This window comes from Peromyscus leucopus, chromosome 23, assembly GCF_004664715.2.
Source record: "Peromyscus leucopus breed LL Stock chromosome 23, UCI_PerLeu_2.1, whole genome shotgun sequence".
Taxonomy (NCBI): Eukaryota; Metazoa; Chordata; class Mammalia; order Rodentia; family Cricetidae; genus Peromyscus; species Peromyscus leucopus.
This window is the reverse complement of record NC_051082.1, coordinates 34,176,358-34,198,570: the sequence shown is the minus strand read 5'-3', so window position 1 is coordinate 34,198,570 and position 22,213 is coordinate 34,176,358. Positions and strand designations below refer to the sequence as shown.

Sequence of the window (22,213 nt, the reverse complement as noted above, 5' to 3'; positions counted from 1 at the left end):
AAGCCAAGCTGGTACCTCCTCGGAACCTCCACTCCTATGTTCTAGTCTCTTTGGTGCGGGAAGGGACTCTGCCAGCTCCCGAAACAGAAACGTGGACACCAACCCAGCCACAAAAACCTTTGACCGACAATCTGTCCTGCCTGCAAAATATGCCAGAGCAATGGTAGCGTAGAACTCGTGGGAGTGGCCAAGCAATGTCTGAGTTGACTTAAGGCCCACTCCTTAAGAACAGTTAATCACACCGACCCTGCTTGGGTAACCAACACTATCGGTAAAAAACAAAACAAAACAAACAAACGCATGAAAGAAAACGAAAAGGAAAGGAAAAGAAAGAGAAATTGTTTTTGCAGTGCTGGAGACAGAACTCAGGGCATCAAGCATGCCAGGCAAGCTGAGGATATATCCATAGACTGAGGATATGGACTTAAGCAGACATAAAATTCCCATAACACGTTGCAGCTGCTGTTGTATTTATGCATGCTGCCTAATATATTAAAGGGGTTATGGATTCAAGGTTTTATTGTTTGTGTTTTAGTCATTGACTAAATTTGGATTCTTGTAAGACAAAAACAGGAATAAATTCTCTGAAAGTATTTTGCAAGCTATTATTTCTATACAAAGGTGCTTTTCTTGTTCTTATTGCCTTAATTTTTTTTTTTAAAAAAAGGCTTTATTACAAAAAAACCCTCACAAATTAAAAAAAAAGGCACAGACTGAAATTAATTAGACCTGAAATCTGTACATCTTAACGAACTGCTATAGTTATAATAAACTTTCTGGCTCTATGGAGCTTTGCAACAGAGTTTACACTTTCAGTATTGAATGAAATTTATGCACTTATCCACCATCAGAAATGAAATTTCCATGTGCCAAAGTGACAGTGTCCCTGACTGTGACTGGGTTTGCTTTCAGGAAGTAAATTCAGTTTTGCAGTACGGGTCCTGCTCTCCGCTGTCTGCTGCCTGTATGAGAGGAATTGGATACGTGAGGAGAGACCCTGGGATGAGAACACAGAGGAACGCACATGTGGGGACCTGGCGGAAAGGTGGCTGTGTTTAAGGCAGCCATCTTTAAGACAACATGAGAGACCTTGGGAAAAACAAAACCTGAAGATACCTTGACCTTGGCTAGCCTAGACCAGTGAAGTCTCCCGAGGGCTCCACCCTGACCTTCCAGGATCCTCAGTTCCACATCACATGGCTTACATGCGTGCTTGATGTGAAGGTTAAGCCAGGGTGACTGTGCCTGGTGTGCTATGTTACAGCGGGGTGTCTGCAGACCTCAGGTAACTGCACAAGCTCTGGGCTTTCCATGTGTTGGACTCTGGGCTGTCACACGACTAAGACATGATTTCCAGCCTGATCAGTTCTTCGGGTGGATGTGCTTACAGCCTGTGAGCTGAAGATGACCCAAGCTCTGTTTAAGAGTCAGGATAAGTCCCTGGGTGGCTCCCAGAGGCTGTGATCTATAGACCTTAGAAAGGGCTTCCAGTCAAATCCAAACCAATGAAATGCGGTTTTCTCTGAGAGGTGGGATTGTGTACTGGGTTGGGGTGTTTCCATGAGTCATGTAGCACTCCGAAGCCTGACATGTTTCATGATGAGGACCAAGGAACAGGGTTGGTGGTTCTATCTGGGTATGAGCATCTGAGTCATGGGGGATTTGGCAGAATATTTTGCGCATGCTTTGCCCCCAGGAACCAATGCAGAGGTTCTGGTGGGACGAGGGAATCTATGTATCCATGTATCTATCTAAATATGTGCCTATGTGCCTATGTGTGTATGTATGCATGTATGTATCTATCTAAATATGTGCCTATGTATGTATCTATCTATCTATCTATCTATCTATCTATCTATCTATCTATCTATCTATTTATCTATCTATCTATCTATCTTTGTATCTTAGCTATGACCCACTAGCTAGTTCAGGTAGAAGCAAGATGCTTAGACTGATTTTCTACTTTGCTTCAATTTTTTTAATTCTTCCTCACTGGACTGCACCACTGTCCACCATAGGATATTAATTATAAAACACTGTGGTGGGAGTGTTAATTCTTCAAATTGATGCCATAGGCACTGATGGAGAATTTACCACATGGAAGGCACTCTCCCAGACTCTGGCCTTGTCAAACAAAGGGCCCCAGAAGGTACAGTGTACCTGGGACGAGGAAGGGCTGACCTGCATGAGGTACAGTGTACCTGAGGAAGGGCTGACCTGCATGAGGTACAGTGTACCTGAGGAAGGGCTGACCTGTATGAGGTACAGTGTACCTGAGGAAGGGCTGACCTGTATGAGGTACAGTGTACCTGGGATGAGGAAGGGCTGACCTGTATGAGGTACAGTGTTCCTGAGGAAGGACTGACCTGGTACCTCCACTTGAAGGAGAGACAGGATTTTAACGACAAACACTGGAATCCAGCAGATGGCATCTGAGAACACGATGAAGAAGAAACGGTTTGCCACGGCCACCTCCTTCCCAATGTGGCTCCTCACTTCTGAAGTCTGGAGGGCTGTTTTCTGAATGGAGCAGAACATGGCGGCATAGGAACACACGATGATGAGGAAGGCCAGCAAGTTCACACCTGTTGGGAAGAACACACTAGTTTTACATCTCAGGCAGGAAGTCGGCAGAGATGCATCAGCTGCGTGGCTGTTCCCAGGGTGCCTGGCGCCGGTGTTTCCCAGAAGCACCCTCCTCTGTGTGCTCAGGGGTGTGTGGCTGAACTTCTCAAGTTTGAGAATTAAAATCAAGACTTGGGGTTTGATTAGCCCTAAAAAGGGATTTCAAAGGTATAAGTTCTTTATGAAGAGTGAGGCCTGGAAATTCCGGTCTGGAATACCAGGAAACAAGACTGCTTGTCTTTTTTCTTCTCTCTTATTCTCTCCTGAGACAAGGTCACAGTATGCAGCCCTGGGTGGCCTCGAACTCACAGACATCTGCTTGTCTCTGCCTCCTGAGTGCTGGAATTACAGGTGTGGGCCACCGTGATTGTCAAGACTGCCCTTCTAGAGCATGAAAAACACACTCTTGTGTTCTCTCTCTCTCAGTCACCCATTCACTCTCTCTTACACACACACACACACACACACACACACACACACACACACACAGAGAGAGAGAGAGAGAGAGAGAGAGTTTTGTTTTTAGTTCCTGAACTGATAATCCTTAAGGTATTGCTGTAATTATAGTGCATGTCTTAGTTCCATATATATATACATGAATAACAGAATCTTAGAATTGGTCATAAATATAATTGCCTCAGAAGCATTATTCTTTATGTTTTGGCCCTTCAATAAATGTAACACATGAAACAAAAATGCATTTTTTGTTTACTTTTGCTTAGGTTGCTCACAGTGATTTGAACTATTGTGGCTTAGAACCCTTTAAACTCAACTTAGAAGAGAAACAAAAATGTTAAAAATACAACTAAATGAATCACTCTTTGGGGGGCAGATATTTTCACAGATATCCCCTGTAACATTCATTTCTTGGTCCTTTAGCTCGCTTTATTCTTGCTGTAATAAAAAGGAAATCCAAAAACAGTGATTATCAAATTCTTTTTAATAAGCATAAAATTTGCATATGTTTCCAGAGCTACTGAAAACATTCTTGGTCTGAATTTAGACTGCGTGGAAGACTGGTAATGGCGGCGGGGAAAATGATTTACATTCCGGGTTATTTTTATCCACAGCATTTCCGATTCCACGGACCCTCACCACACTGTGGAACAATAGAATTTCACAGCCCTGGTCTGTCTGAGGCCTCTCGTCAGAAAGTGTAGCTTGGCATAAAGTAAAAGGATGCCGTGGCAGGTGCCTAACCCTTTCCAGCAGAGTCTCAGGCCTTAGCTGTAAAAGACAGTCACTTTCAACTGCTTAAGCACTTCGAACTGGGCCCAGCCCTTGGCTTTGGGTCTCTGATCTCACTCTCTTTTCCTGGAACATATCCCAACATCCTCTGTCTTCACTTGGCTGTACCTCCTCATCCTGGGGCTCCATCCTGGGGCTTCAAAGCCTTCCCTGGTCCTCAGATGTGGGGCCCCTAGGATATCTCTACTCTTCGCCCACAGTGCTTGCTGGCCTGTGCTGTGAGGATGCATCTGAGGGTCAGTATCTCACTTTCTATTCTCAAATGTCTGTGAGAGCTGGGGCTGGTGTAGCTTTCGTTCGTAATATTGTGTACAGCTCATAGAAGATGCACAGTAAATCCTTGACCCCTCGAGTAGACTGTAGCGGGTATGTGCATGTGGGTGCATGTGTTTACACAGGCACATACATGAAGGTCTCTGTGAGGTCCACGTGTGCGAGGAGTTGGGAAGAAGAGAGCCTGGAGGAAGCATAGACAGTCTACAGTATCCTGGAAGGGACATAATTATGAACACGAGGCTACCAAACTAGAGTGTTGTCTGAGGAGAATTACCAGACACCATGGTAACGGTATAAATAAAGAGTTTTGTTTTTCAGAAAAGCAGAAGGACTAGATGGAGAAATGGAAACAGAGGTTAGGGCCACCCCAGGATGAGTTTTAAGTCGCCCGTTTGAACCTGACCTTGAAGGTAGTTTGGGGCAGGATGGTTTCAGCTTAGAGGGAAGCAGTTGTTTTCATAGCCAGGCTGGTGCTAACAGGGCTGGTGAAGAGATGAACGTGGGGCTGGGCTGGGGTGGAGGGGCGTGGTGTCAGAGGCAGCAGGAGGCAGTGAGGACGCTGTGCAGAGGTGAGGTCTCACGCTAAGGCAACCCCCGTGAGCAGAGACACACGAGGCCGAGGGATGTTACTCTTAAAGAGAGCCTCGGAGAGCTTGCTCATGAGGAGGGCGGAGGAGCAAGAGGCGAATGAAATGTGTTAGCTAAAAAAAAAAAAAAAAAAAAGAGGCTGTGGGAACAGCTCTCATTCTAAGCAGGACTAAGAAGTGTCACACAGTAATAAAAAAATAATGTTGAGGTTGAAGTCTGTCAATCATTTATAACAGAAGATATAGGACCATCATTTCAAAGGGGAAAAAAACGGGGAAATAAGAAAACTGAAAAGAATTTGGATCAAGTGGCCTCAAGAGCTGTGTTTACAAAAGGCAATAGACCTGTGGGTGTTTAGATAACCTGCTTGTGAGTCTCTAGAATTTTATTAATATTTACTTAAGTTATAACTAAATTTAAAAATTATTTTCAAAGGAGTTTGAGTAATTTGGTAGGGTTTCAGAACTGGACACTAATTTAGAATTTTTCCAGTTCATACTCACTATGAATCTCACAAAGAGAATTCAGGGATGATTGTTTAAAAAAAAAATCATCCGAAGGTTCTGAGAGTATGTCTTTGTTTTCCACAATAAAAAATTTAATAAAAATCACCTACAAATGCACGCCAAGAACTTTGCTTTCCGGATGGACAGATCCATATCTGATGGCTTGTGTCCCTTCTAGAAAGACGGTGGTGTCGTTCTGGGAAATGAAAAATAATATTTACCTAGAAAAATCCCGAGGGAGTACCCTCTACTTCCAAAGTCTTCTGCTTGGTGGTAATGAAGTGGGAAGCAGACTCCATTTTTCCCATAAAAGTTGCCAAAGTAATCCTCGCTGGTGAAGGGAACAGCAGCTATGAGAAGTCCCAACCCCCAGATGCTGGCGAGGGCCACCGCAGTCTGGCGCTTGCCCAGGCGCAGGTTACTGAAGGGGAATACGATGACCAGGAACTTCTCCAGGGTCAGGAATGTCAGCAGCAGTACTGATACCTCCGTGGACAGCGTGGCCAGGAAGCCCAGTAGGCGGCAGGGCATACTCTCCATCCATAGCAGCGCGTACTTCTGATACTGCCCTCGGTACTTGATGTCAAAAACGCCCACGAAGAACAGGTACACCCCCATCAGGCAGTCGGCACCTGCGGGGAACCCAAGCAAGCCATGTGCTCAGCATCTCTCCTTACATTTTCCTAGATTCTTCTTCCTGTATTAAATGATCGGAACTACCTGCTAGACTACCAGCCAGCCAGAGGACCTGATTTGTTTTGTAGTTTAAAGAGCAGAAAAGGTAACATTTTCCGAGGGCTGGTACTTCAATGGAAATGTGTACTACTTGTATAGTTAATAAAATATTCTAGACTAACATGAATATCTAACCCTCCTCCTTCCACAAGTGGTGGTGGAGGTGGATGGGAATCTGAGCTTCTGTAATTGAAATTAATAATAAATTAAAATTAGTAACAATAAAAGTTAAAAATATTAGTTTACAGATCTCAAAACTTATTCCATTTTCCATCCCTCACTCATTGTTCATTTCTAAGACACGATCCCCAGGGCTGTGTTTCATGCGAAGAGCCTGTAACCTAAAATCACAAGGAGCAGTCGAGTCATAGCTAGAAAATGTTTGCCCACCAAAGCTAATTTGGATTGAAGGGTATTTGTTGAATATACAATCCTGTATATAATATATACACAAAATTTCATGTGTGTATATATACATACATATACAATATATAACATATATACACATGTCGTCTCATAGAAGACAGTCTATTTGTACAAGACACATACTTACAACAAAGGATTTTGATGGACATAGCGTGAGTGGTATTCTCAGCCTTAATAAGAGATCTCACAGCAATGACAAGGACATTCCCCACGCTGGTAATGAAAGCTATAACCCAGACAGACACTCTGAGGATCCTGTTAGCCAAGAGGTCCTCAGACGAAGAAATGCCGTCAGTCGAGGGCATACAGATTCGGACATGGGGTACATAGGAGCAGTATCGAAAGCTTTTCAGATAACTGAAGTCAAAAGAGAAAGAGAAAGAGTCACTTGACAGCAGTGATTGAGGGGTTCCTACCGGGCCTAAGGCGGGAAGCCGGGGTTCACTTTGCTAGTTGGTTTATTACCGTGACGTATTATTACTTTTAGGTAATTTGTTAGTCTAGGTGGTGCTGCTAGGAAGACGAGCACCGTATGGACCTAGACTTCAGCAGTGTGTGGCTGTGTCTGCTGAGAGCCAAGGGTGTGGGGGACTGTAGAGATCCGAACTCACGGGGCTCTACTGTGGGGGCCCTTGTTGGATGTAGTATTTTAGTTCTCACTGGGCATTCTAAAAAGCAGATCACTGTCACAAAACTGATCTCTAGCCAACATCCTAGGCTTTCGCTGTAAGGAGCCTACGACTCGAAAAAAATATTCTCAATGAACATTGAGTATCTAAGAGGGGAGAGTCTGAGACCAGGGAAACTGAGTCATTCTGGAGCTGGGAGGAGAAGCAGTCACCTTAAACACAAGGTTTGGATCAGAGTTTCCTCAAAGGATTTAAATTCTAGAGGGGAATGAAGGTTTGTTTGGGGTCAATGCGTTTGTAGTCTGGGCATGGAGAATCTCGAGGGTAGGATGGGCCAGCTCACCCCAAACTTGTGTGTTTAGATGTCCTCCCACGGCATCCACTGCATTTGGACTGTGTCTTAAAGTTCACTACTTCAATCTTTTCCACCCCCCCAGCTGAATATACTTTTACCATCTCCTAAATCAGTGTCCATACCAGCAATTAGATGATCCCACGGTACTATGTGGAGCCCGCTTAAGATTGTATGTCTGGGTGTCCTCAGCTGCCTGGCCTCCCTCTACCCAAACACAGTGGCCTTCTAACCCCACACAAGCCAGGCCCATCCCCTTCCCAGAGCCTTGACTCTGCTTTTCCTTTGGATGTACTCAGGTTGTTTCAAGTGCGCATGACTGACCATCCAGATGCATCATCTATCTCTTCACTTTGTTCCACGAATCGCCACAGAATTTAATAGGCATTTACTTATTGGATCAATTACTCCGTTTTGAAAGCTAAATGCAAATTCTCCGGCACATTCTTCCTCTCTCTCATCACTATGCCCTCCCTCAGCGTCTCTCTGTGCCTATTGGATGCCAACAACCCAACAAACATTTCTCAGATCAGCAAGAAGATGCTGGATTGTTGAATGCTGGGTGTGTTGGAGACATATAAGGCAAATTCTACCCCAAGTGGGGTATAGTCCAGCTTCCTAGCAGTTGGCATCCAATTAAAGGAGTTTGGCATCTGACTTTCTTGGCTTCTTTTCCTACCCTGGACGCCCGGCATAAACTTGACCCTTTGGTCCTTGTAGGATCCCATTATGCTCAGGGTCTTCAGAAAGAGCCCCATTGGTCCTCCCACTGTGACCAGGGGCAAGGGGGAGGGACAGGGTGAGGAGGCAGGGGCGTTTCAACGATTAAAGGCCAAGGAAAGGAAGAAGAGCGGACCCCTTGGTGGGGGTGTGGCTAAGCTAGCTCATTTTCTGCTTGGTGTTGGTCCCTCCGTGACCTTGACCTTGGCATTTACAAAAGCAACTTCACTGAATTCTGAAAAGGCTGGAGTTCTCTATTCTGTGAAAGACTCACCTTCCGCCTGCAGCAAGTAAAGGGTAGCCTCACTAATTATTTATCTAACGGTGCCACAGGAAGAGAAAGGAACAAAAGCCCGCGGATACGCATTGGACACCTGTCTTTGAGGCACCACACCTGCACAGACAGAACCAAAGTGTTCTCCCCCCAAAATGCACCTGAATTCACATCAACACTCTCATCGACTGGCTGCACCCAACTTGGGATCTTACATCGATTTCTCCCTAGTTTTGTGGATGACAATAGTTAATTTTGAAATTAGGAACATATAGATTATATACAGTTGATAAAGAAATGATCATGTTAAAAAACACATATATGAAACACAACTTACACAGTGCACTTTAGTCATATATATTCAAGTGACTTTAACAAAACTACGATAAAGATTAATTACCTCCATTTTGCAGTGCACTTAATAAGAGAAACAACACCTGGAATCTACATAGCCCAAATCTTAGAGCAGCCGACTGCTCCCCCATGTGAAGTGAATTAATGATTCCAGGTCTCCTGAGTACCCTTTAGCCAGTGACTTCATCTGATGTAATGTGTGGCATTCTGGTACCCTGAGCTCTTAGTGGGCCTCAATTGGATAAACATCGTGTTTCCAGAGAGAAGGGTCATTCATGTCGGCACATCATTATATTGAACTCTATTTGAACAGGGACCAAAGGTGAGAAAATTAAAACGTTCTCAGTAGAAAAGAAGACGTCTGTTGCATGCAAACACAGTTCAGTGACAATTAGACAGTTGAGCATGAGAATATTTGAATTAATTCATCATGCTTTCTTTCCCCTCTATTCCTTCAAATATACATACATGTGAGAAAGGTTCTTCAGGGGCTGGAACATGCCTGTGTTTATGTTTGGAATCTCTATCCTTTCCAGGTCTCTGGAAAATATATATAATAGGTTTAATGTTTTTAGGGTTACATTTTGAAATCATTTATTTCTCTCTCTTTTTTTTTGTTACATCTTAAATTTGATGCTTTGCAATTTTATGTTACCTATTCAAATATGGGTAAAAATTTCATAGTAGACATCCTGAGAAAATTATCGTTAATATAGAAATCTGTAAGTAGGAGCTTTCATACCACTTAAATGCAAAATTATGTTCTAATATAACACTTTGGTGTTACATATTGGAATGGCAAGGGGCCGGGAGAGTGTGGCTCAGTGGTTGCACGCTTGTCCAACAAACACAAGGTTCTGGCTTTCCATCCCCAGAAATGGTAAACAAAGAAACAAACAAACAAATAATCCACAGATCAACTTGCAGTGGTGTCTGATGTGAGTATAACATTATCTTTATACTTTGATTTAACCAACACTGCTGTGGAAGTTCAAGGGGTTCATTCCATAGTACTTCTAACTGAAAACACCATTAAAGTGAGGCCACTGGGAATCGGGGTGTGAATATTCATTTTCCCCTGGCAGTGGGAAGAGCCATCAGTCAACTATTCAGGACCATCATTTACTCAGACCCCAGGGGAAGAATCTTGTTACCCCCAGGCTCTTTAACACATCTTCAAAGGGCTCCAGCAGGCTTCAGGACATTCTGAAATTATCCAGGAGCTTCTAAAGCTTTGGATCTCCGAGTCCTTCAGAACATTGTGAAGGAAGAGCCACAGACTTCTCCGGGGACACACAGGGAAAAGCTGCCCTTAAAAACCAGGCTTTTACCCTGTTGCTTTCCGCTGATCCGAATGAGGATTTTGCAACATGATTTTGAGTTCTCCTCGCCCAGTGATTCCTTCAAAGAAGAATTTCCTTGCTTGCTAGACCAGAATTAGAACTTGAAGAGATACTGATACTATAGAATCATTATGTGACCCCTCTGGGGAAACACCCTGAGATCTTTCTAAAAGCCGTCTCCCCCTCCCACTCCATCTCTTCTCCAGCTTTCTCCCTCACTTATCACCATTTTGTGTGGACTGTGCGGCTACTACAACGGAGAGGCCATTATGTCCTGTGTGTAAGACAGTGCGATGCACGAGTCGGTGTCCAGGGTGAAATATGTGTACCAGCCAGTCTTAAAAACAGAAATTAGACAATAAATAAATGAGAGCACAAAGAGAGGAATGTGGACCTCACTGCTACTACTTTTGGAAAGGACCATCTGGTGGCTGGATAGTTTCCCTTTTAGAAACGTGTACATTGCACCTAGAACCTTACCGTTCAAGTTTTCTGCCACTGAGCTACGTTCCCCCACACTTTAAATATCTTCCTACACAGGACTGCTCTGCACAAGAAATGGAGTATTTATAATATTTAAAATATATTTATAATGAAATATGATAGCATTGCCCATCTGGAGAAAAATCATGTCCATAGTCTGAAGTCTGTTGTTAAGTTTAAATATAACAGGTTAGGGCCAGAGAGCTGGCTCAGTGATTAAGAGCACTGGCTGCTCTTCCAGAGGACCCAGATTTACTTCCCAGAACCGACATGGTGGCTCACAGCCATCTCTGATTTCAGTTCCAGAGATCTGATGCCCTCCCCTGGCCTCCAAAGCCACTGGCATGCATATCCACATACCTATTCCCACCATGAATAAATTAATAAATCTTTGGAAAAATTACAATAATATATTATAAACTTTGGTTATTTACACTCTAGCTTTCTAAGGGCAAAGGCCATGCTGCCCATTAGCTGATACTCACTAATATTGGCTAAGAAAAAAAAAATCGTTAAATCTTTTGTTAATCTTTTGTTAATTCCTAGTAGAAATCCATTTAACCAAAGGAAATGTGATGGTGATGATTAGTATTTGGAAGGAGCTTGGTGTGCTGATGTGCACAGACCAGCAACTTTGGCTCATGAGAGGTGGAGGCAGGAGGATCAGAAGTTCAAGGTCATCCTCAGCTGCACAGTAAGCTTGAGGCTAGCCTGGGCTCTGGGAGACCCTGTGTTAGAAAATCAAACTAAAAAACAAAAGCCCTACATCTCCAACAAGCAAAACAAAGACAAAAGCATCAATCTTTGGAGAAAAGGAAACAGTGTTGTAGGCTGAAATAGGTAATATAACAAGGTTTCTGGTCATAACAAAGCAACTTTAGCCAACAGATGGTCACCCAGGAGAAAGGAACGACAGAATTGAAAGGATAATTGGCAGAATTCTTGGTACCAACAGAGCCCAAGTTGGTTGAAACTGTAAAATACCAAACAACACCAACTGTTTGAATGTTCACCTCTGTGGGATTTTTTTTCATTTATTAAAAAGTAAAGACCAATTTTTATTCTATAATTTCTCCAGAGAGAGATGACAGAGGAAAAGAAGGAAGTCTTAGAGAATTTATTTTTGCCACTCTTTTCCAAAATGAAATCATTACACATTTAACTCTTTGTGAAGATCATGGGATTAGATTTTCCCTTCAAGTCCAGTTCTCAGGATGGATGCATATGTAGCTTCAAACACAGATAGAAGCAGCACAATTGAGTGGCTGTAAGAGCAGCTTTGCTATGAATTAGTTCATGACGGACAGACGGACAGTGAACAGTGATGGTCAGGTTTTCCTAGGGACGTCTCGTGGGGACTCCTGCTCCGGCATGAGAAACACCCACTTAGAATCAAATATGTCGCTAAGCAAGACAGCCTGGCTGTGGTGACAGCTGGCGTAATCAGAGAGCTTTACTTACAGAGACTGAAGTTGTTTGAGACTTCCAAACTGGTTCTTGTGGACATACAGAAGAGGGTTGGACGACAGGTTCCTTTTTTATCATTAGAGGAAGGGGGGGGGATAAGCATGGCTGTTATTATTATTTTGGAAGGCTAAGATGTTGCCAGTTAAATCTGATGATGAGGCAGGGAACTTACAGTTTTTGAAGAAGATGCAGGTTGCTGAAAATGTGAGCTGGTAGTTTTGTTATCATATTGCTAGACAGGTCCCTGTTGACGACAGTGAAAACCAAAAACAGTTACAACGGGGATAAATGGCTTGGGCATCTCTCCCCACAGTTAACACCTTCCCAGTTGATGCAAGAGAAAATATGGATCCAGTTCAACCAGTTTGCGAACTGGTGACATCCCAAGAGTCAGCGGAGGGATTTTTTTTCCATCACTGGCAGACCATGTGGCACATCATGCTCATCCTGTTCCTGTCTGGAATTTCCTCTCACCCCTTTGCCCCCTGATTCATTTCTTGTTTGGTGCACACTCTGCTCACATCTATCACCCACATGTCTGTGAATCCCACTTATTCCACGTCTGCTTGTCCAGCTAATCTTTTTGAGGTCAAGACTTGCATCTTCTATTTATTTTGCATTCCATCTAAATGAGTGGCAGCCACCCAGTATCTACTCAGACAATCCTGAGTGGATAAAGTTATATATTTTAAGTATTTCCCCCCACCTTGTTCCTGGGCATGGAACCTAGGACCTTGTGCACGCTGATCAATTGCTCTACCACTGAGCTACATCCCCTAGTGGTTTAGTTACATTTTATAGTTGTATTTTGCACAAGAAATTGAGTATTTCTAATGAAATATGATAACATTGTCCAGTCTAGAAAGAATCATAGGGTAGTGACTCTAGAGAATATGGCCAAGAGATCTGTTGCAACTGGAGGCACAGATCTGTAGAGGGTCTGAAACATCTTTCTAAGAGATGATGTTAAAGATGAAACCTGTGTACAATTATCTAATTAAGTATAAAGTAAAACATCTTTTAAAAATGTGTGTGGGTGTTTCGCCTATATGTGTGCATACCATGTGGGTGCAGCACTAACGACCACCAGGAGAGGGCATCAGATGTCCTGGAACTGGAGTTCCAGAAAGTTGTGAGCAGCCATGTGGATGCTGCAAACCCAACTCGGGTCCTCTGGAAGAATAGCCAGTGCTCTTAACTGCTGAGTCATCTCTCCAGCCCCAAAGTATAAGATCTTAACTATTCTTGAGATCCTGATAGATATGGGCAAGCTAGAAATAGCTATAGAGGTTTTTCCCTAGGGAAGTTGATTTGCAGTAACAGCCAGGGTTATGGTTTGGGTGTGGTCCGCTCCCTAGTGGTCTTTATGTTGAGGTGTAGATCCTTCAAAAGGAAGGCCCTAGTGAGGAGTAGCCACGCCTCTGTGTGCGCACCCTCAGAAAATACTGAGGTAGTTTTGTGAGATTCCCGGTAGCTCCTGCGTGAATTAAAAAGGTGGGCAGAGTCTGACTCCTGACTATCTCTTTCACTTCCTGTCTCACCACGTGACCCCCTCTGCACATCCTCATCACGATATTTTCATCAGAGGCTGAATGGATCTCACTGACAGGTCTTAGACTTCTAGCCTTTAAAACTGGGCTAAACAAACCTCTTTTCTCCATAAAGTATCCAGCCTCGGCTATGTTGTGACAGGGATAGAAAACGGACAAATACAACTATATTATAAGACAAGGAAGAAACAAAATAAAAGATGAATGACAAGGGGCGGAGCCATCAGTCTTGGTTATGGAAATTAGGAAGCGCCTGGCAAACCCTGGATTTTAGATTTAGTAAAGGAAGGGCAACTTTTAAGGTGTGAGTAGAGCTTGGTTAGAGAAACCCATGCCTGGGATTGGACATCGTCTTCAGGAACCCACAAAAGACTCAGCATGGGTGGAAGACAAAATATATGCAGGAGCTGTAGAGGAAATGCACCCGGAAGGGTCCCAGGAGGCAGGAGGTGAGGGCCACACACAAGCTTCAAGGCCTTATTTCCCAGAGTGCAGTGGAAGCCTTGGAGTCGCTGCACACACACACACATACACACACACACACACACACACACACACACACACACACACACACGTGCTACAAGCCACTTGCCATCCCAGGCATCTGCCTCTGGTTTCTGTAACCCACATCCACATTCCTTCCCCAGACCTGACCAGGAACGAGCCCCCAAGAGACCCACTGCTGAACTAGCTGTCTGCGGGAGTTTGACACAGAATGATTTTCAGTTCAAGAACAAAATATTATCTACACAAGTCACTTTAAACATTTCTGGATTTTATTTATGATGCCCATTCATTTCATGGAACTACTATAATTAGTTTAAAAATGCCTTTTTGAATTATTGGCCCCAGTCCTCCAGAGCTAGAATGGAGGAAGGGTTGCTTGAGACATCAATGACCCTTTTAACATCCCAATCGGCAGGATGAGGTCTTTATCCTACTTACCACTGTGTATCATATCACGGATTTAATTTTAACTTCCAGTGATTCAGTTATGTAGGCAGCAATAAATTCACGGCTAAACAGAGGTTTTCCAAAGCCTTAAAGCTATAAAGCATGTATTTGGACAGGGAGTTATGTGAGGTGTCTGAAAACTTTTCTGTGACCCTGTCCTCACTGTAGGCCTGTCTCCTTGCCTCACCAGCTACAGAACTCATGACCTCTTGGGAATATGAAGAGCCAGACATCCCTCTGGCCAGATATAATCAGCCAACAACATATCAATCATGTCCTCCATTCATCCTTCATCCGTCCTCCATTGAGAGTTAACCATACCGACCATTAGAGAAATATCATTAACGTGTTTAAAAGACCAATCTCCAACACACATATACATGGAATTGACCCAAGGAGAATAGGCAGAGAAAGCAGGCAGGCCGCCTCCCTGTCAATCCCAGGGCAGGATTTTAATATGCTCTTGACTTCAGGATCATTAGGGTTTCCTAATTTGGTTTTAATATCTAATAGCTTACAGAAGTTTGATTGTTCCAAGTAGAAATACAGTCTCCCTCGTCATTTAGATTAATAATCTTGGAAGAAAGCAATCATGTTCTTCCCAGTAGAACATGCTACTTACAGTTCTCCTAAATTTTTTAAGGAAGAAAATGTCTTCTCTGGAACAAACTCAATTTGATTTCTAGGCAGAAACCTGTAAAACATGGTGAGAGTTAGTCTGCTGTGGCCATCAGCTCCTGCTGGGAGACGCCACTGCTCGGGGGGCCTTTTAATAAGCCTCCTTTGGGGACTCAGCAGGAGCTGGGCAAGACTCCCCCCCTCTCCTCCTCCCCCCTCCCCCGAGGAAAATCATACCCATGTCTCTTAGGAAGCTCTGCTGGGCCCAGTGTGGTCTGTGAAGTCACATTGGTTTGGTTTCTGATCATTTTTATAAGTGTCTCTTTTTAAATTCTGCTCCCGTTTCTCTCTAGTCACACATTTAATCAGCAAGCGTGGCTGCGTGCTTACTATCCCCGGAAAACTGCCATTACAATGCACACAAACTACTCGTGTTTCTTAGCTTGCCAATGCAAATGTGCCAATCGGCCAATTCATCTGCCCTTTCCCGCCCCCAGGACAGGCACAATCAGCAATCAGAGTCACCAGTCAGAAATTTTGGCCAATCGAAATGCATTAGATTGCACCCACTTTCAATCTTTGGCCAATCGGGATGCATTAGATTGCTCCCACTTTCTTGGGCTTGGGGGTTACCTAGCTTGATGAGTACTAGCCACGTTCAGGTGAAGGATTTCATTTCCCCCACCCCCTTTCCCTATTGAACTTTCACATCAAGGCTGGAAACACAACAGTACTTTGAAATCCATGGTCAGCATTTTCCTCGACTCTCCCCATCTACAGGGCTCCTCTCGTACTGAAGCCACGTGTACTTACAGAACCGTGAGTGAGTCGCACGTAAGGAAGGTGGAGTTCGTTAGGTACTTTATTTCATTGTTTGCCAGATCCCTGAAAGCCACGGAGGGAAAACACTTCAAACACCTTTGGATAAACCACATCACTTAAGGGTGCTTTTCATTGATAGAATAGTTCTGAATTTTATCTTTCCTCCCTTCTTTTATTCTTTTTGTCATATATCTTTCCTAATTTTTGTGGGATTTCTATAATTAATATTATGTTTCCTTTTTCTTTCCAACTGATGCTAAAACTTAATTAAAAAACAAAAAACAAGCCGGGCAGTGGTGGCTCACGCCTTTAATCCCAGGACTCGGGAGGCAGAGGCAGGTGGATCTCTGTGAGCTCAAGGCCAGCCTGGTCTACAGAGAGAGTTCCAGGAAAGGCTCAAAGCTACACAGAGAAACCCTGTCTTGGGGGAAAAAATAACAACTGAAAGAAAGAAAGAAAGAAAGAAAGAAAGAAAGAAAGAAGGAAGGAAGGAAGGAAGGAAGGAAGGAAGGAAGGAAGGAAGGAGAGAGAGAGAGAGAGAGAGAGAGAAAGAAAGAAAGAAAGAAAGAAAGAAAGAAAGAAAGAAAGAAAGAAAGAAAGAACAAAGGGAAGGAAGAGTCCCTCTGGGCTGGACACTATGCTGTTAACTGTAAGTGGTGCTTTTAATGACTCTTAGGCACGTGAATCCCTGGTACCTTTGGTGGCTATTTGGGGAGGATTAGGAGGTGTGCTCTCGCTGGTCCGTCTGCCCCCTGTCTGTCCTGTTGTTTCCCGGTGTGTAAATGAATATGTTCAATTCCTGAGCATTTCTGAGACCACATCTCATGGATCCCAGGTTGGCCTCAGACTTTGTGGAACTGAGACTGGCCTTGAACTCCCGATCAACTCTTTTGCCACCTCACATGTAGTGGTACAAGAAGAGCACACCCTTCTAGTCCCCTCACGTAGCCTGCTGGCCTTGAACTGGCTATGCAGCTGAGGAAGGCTTGATCTCCCGATCCTTCTGCTTCTTGCCTCCTGAGTGATGGAATTTTTGATGAGTTTTATTCTCATAGTTTTCAGGTCATCATTTCTATTGTTTTTAATAGTGGCACACTTATATAAAACCTCTATCGCTTATGGGCCTTTTAGTGAAAGATAAATAAATACATGGAAATTAGAGTCAGCAAATCAACACAAACCCACCTGTGCATGTGAAAGCTGAGATACTGATATTTTATCGATTTAGGGGGACCCAGTCACCTAATTTGACCACTCCAAGGACTTTCTTGTTCATTTTAGGCTTTTTTTGTTGTTGTTGTTTGTTTGTTTGCTTGTTTTTTTTGTTTTGTTTTTTTTTTTTTGTTTTTTTGTTTTTTTTGAGACAGGGTTTCTTTGTGTAGTTTTGGAGCCTGTCCTGGAACTCACTCTGCAGACCAGGCTGGCCTCGAACTCACAGAGATGCGCCTGGCTCTGCCTCCCAGTGCTGGGATTAAAGGCGTGCACCACCACCGCCTGCCCTCATTTTAGTTTTTAAAGATTTATTTTTATGTAACCCGTAGGACTGTCTTGCCTGTGTCTGTGTGGCACATATCCAGTGCCTGAAGAGTACAGAAGAGGGCGTCAGCTTCCCTGGAACTGGAGTTATGTACGGGTGGTTGTGAGCAGCTATGCGTGTGGTTGCTGAGACTTGAACCCACGACCTCTGGAAGAGCAGCCAGTGCTCTTAACCACTGAGCCATCTCTCCAGAGCCCCCTTTTTTGTTTTCTTTTAGAGACAGAAAGCTCACTGTGTAAGCCAGGCTTGGCTTACGTTCTCAGTCTTCCTGTCTCAACCTCCTAAGTGCTGTGTTACAGCTGAGCTCAAAAGGTATTTTCTCATTTTATTTCACAAGGTTGTGTAAGGTCACTTTTATGCAAGTGTATAATGTACTTTGAGCACACCCACCCAAACCCCTGATACCTCCCCTCTCCTCACAGGTGTTTAAAAACAGCAAGTGACAATAATATTTTGGTTTGGGAGAGACACGTTAGGTGGATTTTAAAGATAGTTCCGAATTAAATTTATGGCTACCCTCCTTAATCCTAGCATACAACAGATTCAATTTTTTTTTTTTTTTCCAAGATAGGGTTTCTCTGTGTAGCTTTGCGCCTTTCCTGGAACTCACTCGGTAGTCCAGGTTGGCCTCGAACTCACAGAGATCCACCTGGCTCTGACTCCTGAGTGCTGGGATTAAAGGCGTGCACTACCACCGCCCCAGATTCAATCCTTAACGAATACTCACATCCAGTTAAGTAGAGGCATCTGGGCACACAGACGTTCAGGAAGGACTTCTAGCTGGTTACTCACCATGGACCTCCACACAGAGAAAATGGCAATTAGACACAAAATGATTAAGCCACATCAAAGAGAGTAATTATGATCTTCTACAGTTTTGAATATTGTCTGCTCTAATTTATATTTCAGGACGAAGTCTTTGAATGTAACTACACTTTCCAAATAGAGCTTACGTGTGTGTGTGTGTGTGTGTGTGTGTGTGTGTGTGTGTGTGTGTGTGGCCAGGGGCAGGTGCTGGCAGTCCGCGGCTGTGTGTACAGCGTACATCCTAAGACAAATTATCACTCACTTTAATTTTATGAGGTAAAGCGAAAGCAAGCAGCAGACAATAACCGTGAAGTTTATGATCGTTTTCCTTGTGTACCGCAAGTTGGCGAGGATTTCCAGCACCATTAGTTCTCAAGATGTTTTCTCAGGGATGCATGAATCATTTATACCATAAAAAAAACATACTGGAAACTGCATTAAATCTAGGACGTGACAGTTAGGGGAATTATCGAGAGCCAACAGTTCATGAGCATGCTAAGATACATGATTAATTTAGGGTACCGCGGTCCCTTTGATAAATGGACCCGTCACGGTGTTGTATCACCCAGTGGAAAGGAACACGGAACCCCCCCCCCCCCGCCCCCGCCTGCCAATCATCCTAGCATATTAACAGTGCAAGCGCAATTATGGAAACACCTCTGTACGTAGGGCCTAGATTTGGGGTTTTCATCCGTTGTCTCTGAGAAAAAGCGTATTTCCTCTAGTGAGAGTGGAGTGGGAGGCTGGAGAGATGGCTCAGTGGTTAACAACGCTGACTGCCCCTGCTGAGAACCTGGGTTCAGCTGCCAGCATCAATATGACAGCTGGCAAACGCCTGGAACTCTAGGTTCTAACCTAGGATCTAACGCCCTCTTTTGGCCTCTCTGGGTACTGCATAAACATCGCGCACAAACAGGAGGGTAAAATACTCAACAGGCACCAAACTGAAAGTGAACAGATCTTTTAAAAAGGGAGTTGGAACTGTGTTCCTATGAGATCCTATTACATTTCATTCAGTTTGACTAGGATGTCAGGAAATAAAAGCAGCTCTTTGTTCAACCGCTGCAAACAGAAACATGACTTGGGGCTTTAGGAGATGATAGAGGATGAACGCTGAGCAGGCAGCTTAGGCTGCAATCGGCCCAGCTGTTGCCTTTGACTTAGCAACAGTAACTACGGCCTGATGTTCAGCAGAGATGGGCCTGACGCTTTCGGTTTGCAGCATTTTCTCAAAGGCTTCTGTTTCGAAGGCAGGGGGACTGAAAGAGAGATGGATACTTACAAGAAAAATAAGGAGTTTAATCCAGTAAAGGACCTCGGTGAGACTCTGGTGATTGGATTGTCGTCTAAGATTCTGACAAGACACATCAAAATGTTCCTAATGTTAGAGACATTCCTGAAACCAGTCCAGGGAAAATATAAAAGCGACGACGACGAGAAACCTGCTTCTCCCAATGCCTGGCCGACTCCTGCCTCTGGGCGTCTTTTCCTTCATTCCCGGAGGGGGAGGGCACTGTTTTCTCCAAGTTCCCGCAGCTCTTCTAGTGCTTACCGAAGTTGGAACTGATCTCTCTCTGCACCCACCTGACAAACACTGACTGGCTGAAATGGCCTCCACAAACACCCTGCCTGCTGGTGGGCTGAATGAAGGGGGGATTCGCATACTCCCCCTCAAATAACGTAACATGACACAATGTAACGTAACATAAGATAACATAACATAACATAACAGCTATGAGCTGTTCATCTCTAAATGGTAGAGGGGAATCGCATGTCTTCATTATAGAGAAGAAATAACACATGAGTGTTAACAGATGTGTTGAATCAGATTTAAATATCGCCCAGTGTTTGCAGATGTTGGAACTTCACATAGTACCTGCTACTACGAACAACTTTAATGCTTTTATATATCAGTTAGACAAATTAGAAAATGCATTTCCTTAACGACTGGTTAGATGGGTCATCTTTTTTTTTTTTTGATTTTAAAAAAAATCTATAATTTTTTTCTTTTACTTAAAAATACTTGTATGAATTCTTTGCGAATTTCATACAACGTATTTTGATCATATTCATCCCCCTCCTCCAGCTCCTCTCAGATCCACCTCCCCCATCCCAACCTACCCAAACTTTATGTTCTTTTTTAAAACATCTTTTGAGTCTGGTATATAGAACCCCTATACTCTCTAGAGTGGGACCCTCCACAGGAGCATGGTGGACCTACCAACAGTCACACCCTTAAAGAAAACCCACCCTCCCTCTCATAGCACCTGTCAGTCACCAATAGCTCCTCAGTAGGGTGGGACTTCCTGCCCGCCTCCCCCTTCCATGCTGGGGTATTTGGTCTGGTTTTGCCCTCTCCCTTTCCTCATTTTTCTCTCTTTCCTTCCTCTTTTCCTCTCAATGGGGATGTAGTTTTTGAGGGATAAGTATAACAACACGAGACAAGCATCGACAGGCAGTGTGGTCCTTTAACAAATGCTATCTCGTGCCCTTCAAAAGGAGTAAATGTAGCCGGGTGGTGGTGGCGCACGCCTTTAATCCCAGCACTTGGGAGGCAGAGCCAGGAGGATCTCTGTGAGTTCGAGGCCAGCCTGGGCTACCAAGTGAGTTCCAGGAAAGGCGCAAAGCTACACAGAGAAACCCTGTCTCAAAAAAACCAAAAAAAAAAAAAAAAAAAAAAAAAAAAAAAAAAAAAAAAAAAAAGGAGTAAATGTAGTACAATTCTTAGAAAAATCACATTTTTAAGATGTAATTTTCTTTTATGTATATGGGTGTTTTTCCTGGATGCCTGGTGCCCACAGAAGCTGGAAGTGGGTATCAAATCCCTTGGAACTGGAGTTAGAGACAGTTGTGAGCCACCCACATATGTGGGTGCTGGAAACTGATCCCAGCTCCTCTGCAAGAGCAGCCAGTGCCCTTAACCACTGAGCCATCTCTCTAGCCCTGAAATCACAATTCTTTAATCTCACAACTAAACGACGCATTCAAGAAGGTCTGTGCAGATGATGGAATGGACATGCACACACTTGCAAGGGGTCTTGTGGGAAGGAGAGAAAACCCATTGTAGAGTGACAAATCACCGTTTGAAACTGTATTCAGACGGCAAAAGGAAATAGTGGCCTTTGACACAGGTGCCACCTTGTATCCTCAGAAGTCTGAGGCACGGAGGATCAGGAGCAGACAGTTACAAGAGCACCTACTTACTATGTGACAGGAACTCTGCCCTGGACACTTCCTATTTGTTATGTGACGATGCTCATAACAGTCCTTGTAAAGAAGGGGTCATTAGGGCGAAGGCCTGGCATGATGAGGAAGTTGGCTGGGTCATTAAGCCCAGGACCAGGCTCCCACTTGGTCTAGTGGAACCAAAGCCCTGAACTTTCCACAAGCCAGGCCAATCTGCAGACCATGAACAAGGCAACACAGAGCCTAGGGTTCTTTGCTGATTGTGACAAAGAAAACACAAGCAGCTGATGAGAGATGCTTGGAGACAGAGCTGTTGGCTTAGTGGGGAAGTGAGGAAATGGTAGATGTTACTGATTCTCCAACCTTTCTCCGGATGCCCTGAGGATCAGAGCAAGCCCTGAACCTCTTGCTTCCTAACTCAGAGGTTTCTAAGAAAGGGGGCATTCTCCCCTCCCAGGGTCACCTGGCGACATCTGGAGAGACTTTTCTGTTGTCATAACTCTTAGAGAGAAATTGCATTGCTGACATCGAATGAGCAGAGGCCTCCTGCAAGGCGCAGGGCACACTGTCTTCTCCGCTTCGAGCAAAGAATTACAGAAGTCAAGATGTCAACAGTGCTGGGGTCGAGGACTTTCTGTTCTTGGTGACACTGGATGGCTGCCTGGCTTGGCAAGGCTGCCATTGGGTGCTGAGGCTCCCCTGTAATAACATGG

General features: G+C 44.1%; 1 protein-coding gene across 1 annotated transcript in view; it reads right to left on the bottom strand.

Moving 5' to 3' along the window:
• The window catches only part of Rxfp2 (relaxin family peptide receptor 2), a 58,183-nt gene that overhangs the window by 3,072 nt on the left and 32,898 nt on the right, over positions 1-22,213 (bottom strand). The window contains exons 8-17 of the mRNA XM_028878083.2: positions 19,597-19,668; positions 18,235-18,306; positions 15,962-16,033; positions 15,153-15,224; positions 12,199-12,270; positions 12,021-12,092; positions 9,202-9,273; positions 6,532-6,761; positions 5,465-5,875; positions 2,367-2,585 (exon numbers count right to left, since the gene is read on the bottom strand). Of these exons, the coding sequence (XP_028733916.1) occupies positions 2,367-2,585; positions 5,465-5,875; positions 6,532-6,761; positions 9,202-9,273; positions 12,021-12,092; positions 12,199-12,270; positions 15,153-15,224; positions 15,962-16,033; positions 18,235-18,306; positions 19,597-19,668 (1,364 nt within the window). The remainder of the gene's footprint in view (positions 1-2,366; positions 2,586-5,464; positions 5,876-6,531; positions 6,762-9,201; positions 9,274-12,020; positions 12,093-12,198; positions 12,271-15,152; positions 15,225-15,961; positions 16,034-18,234; positions 18,307-19,596; positions 19,669-22,213) is intronic.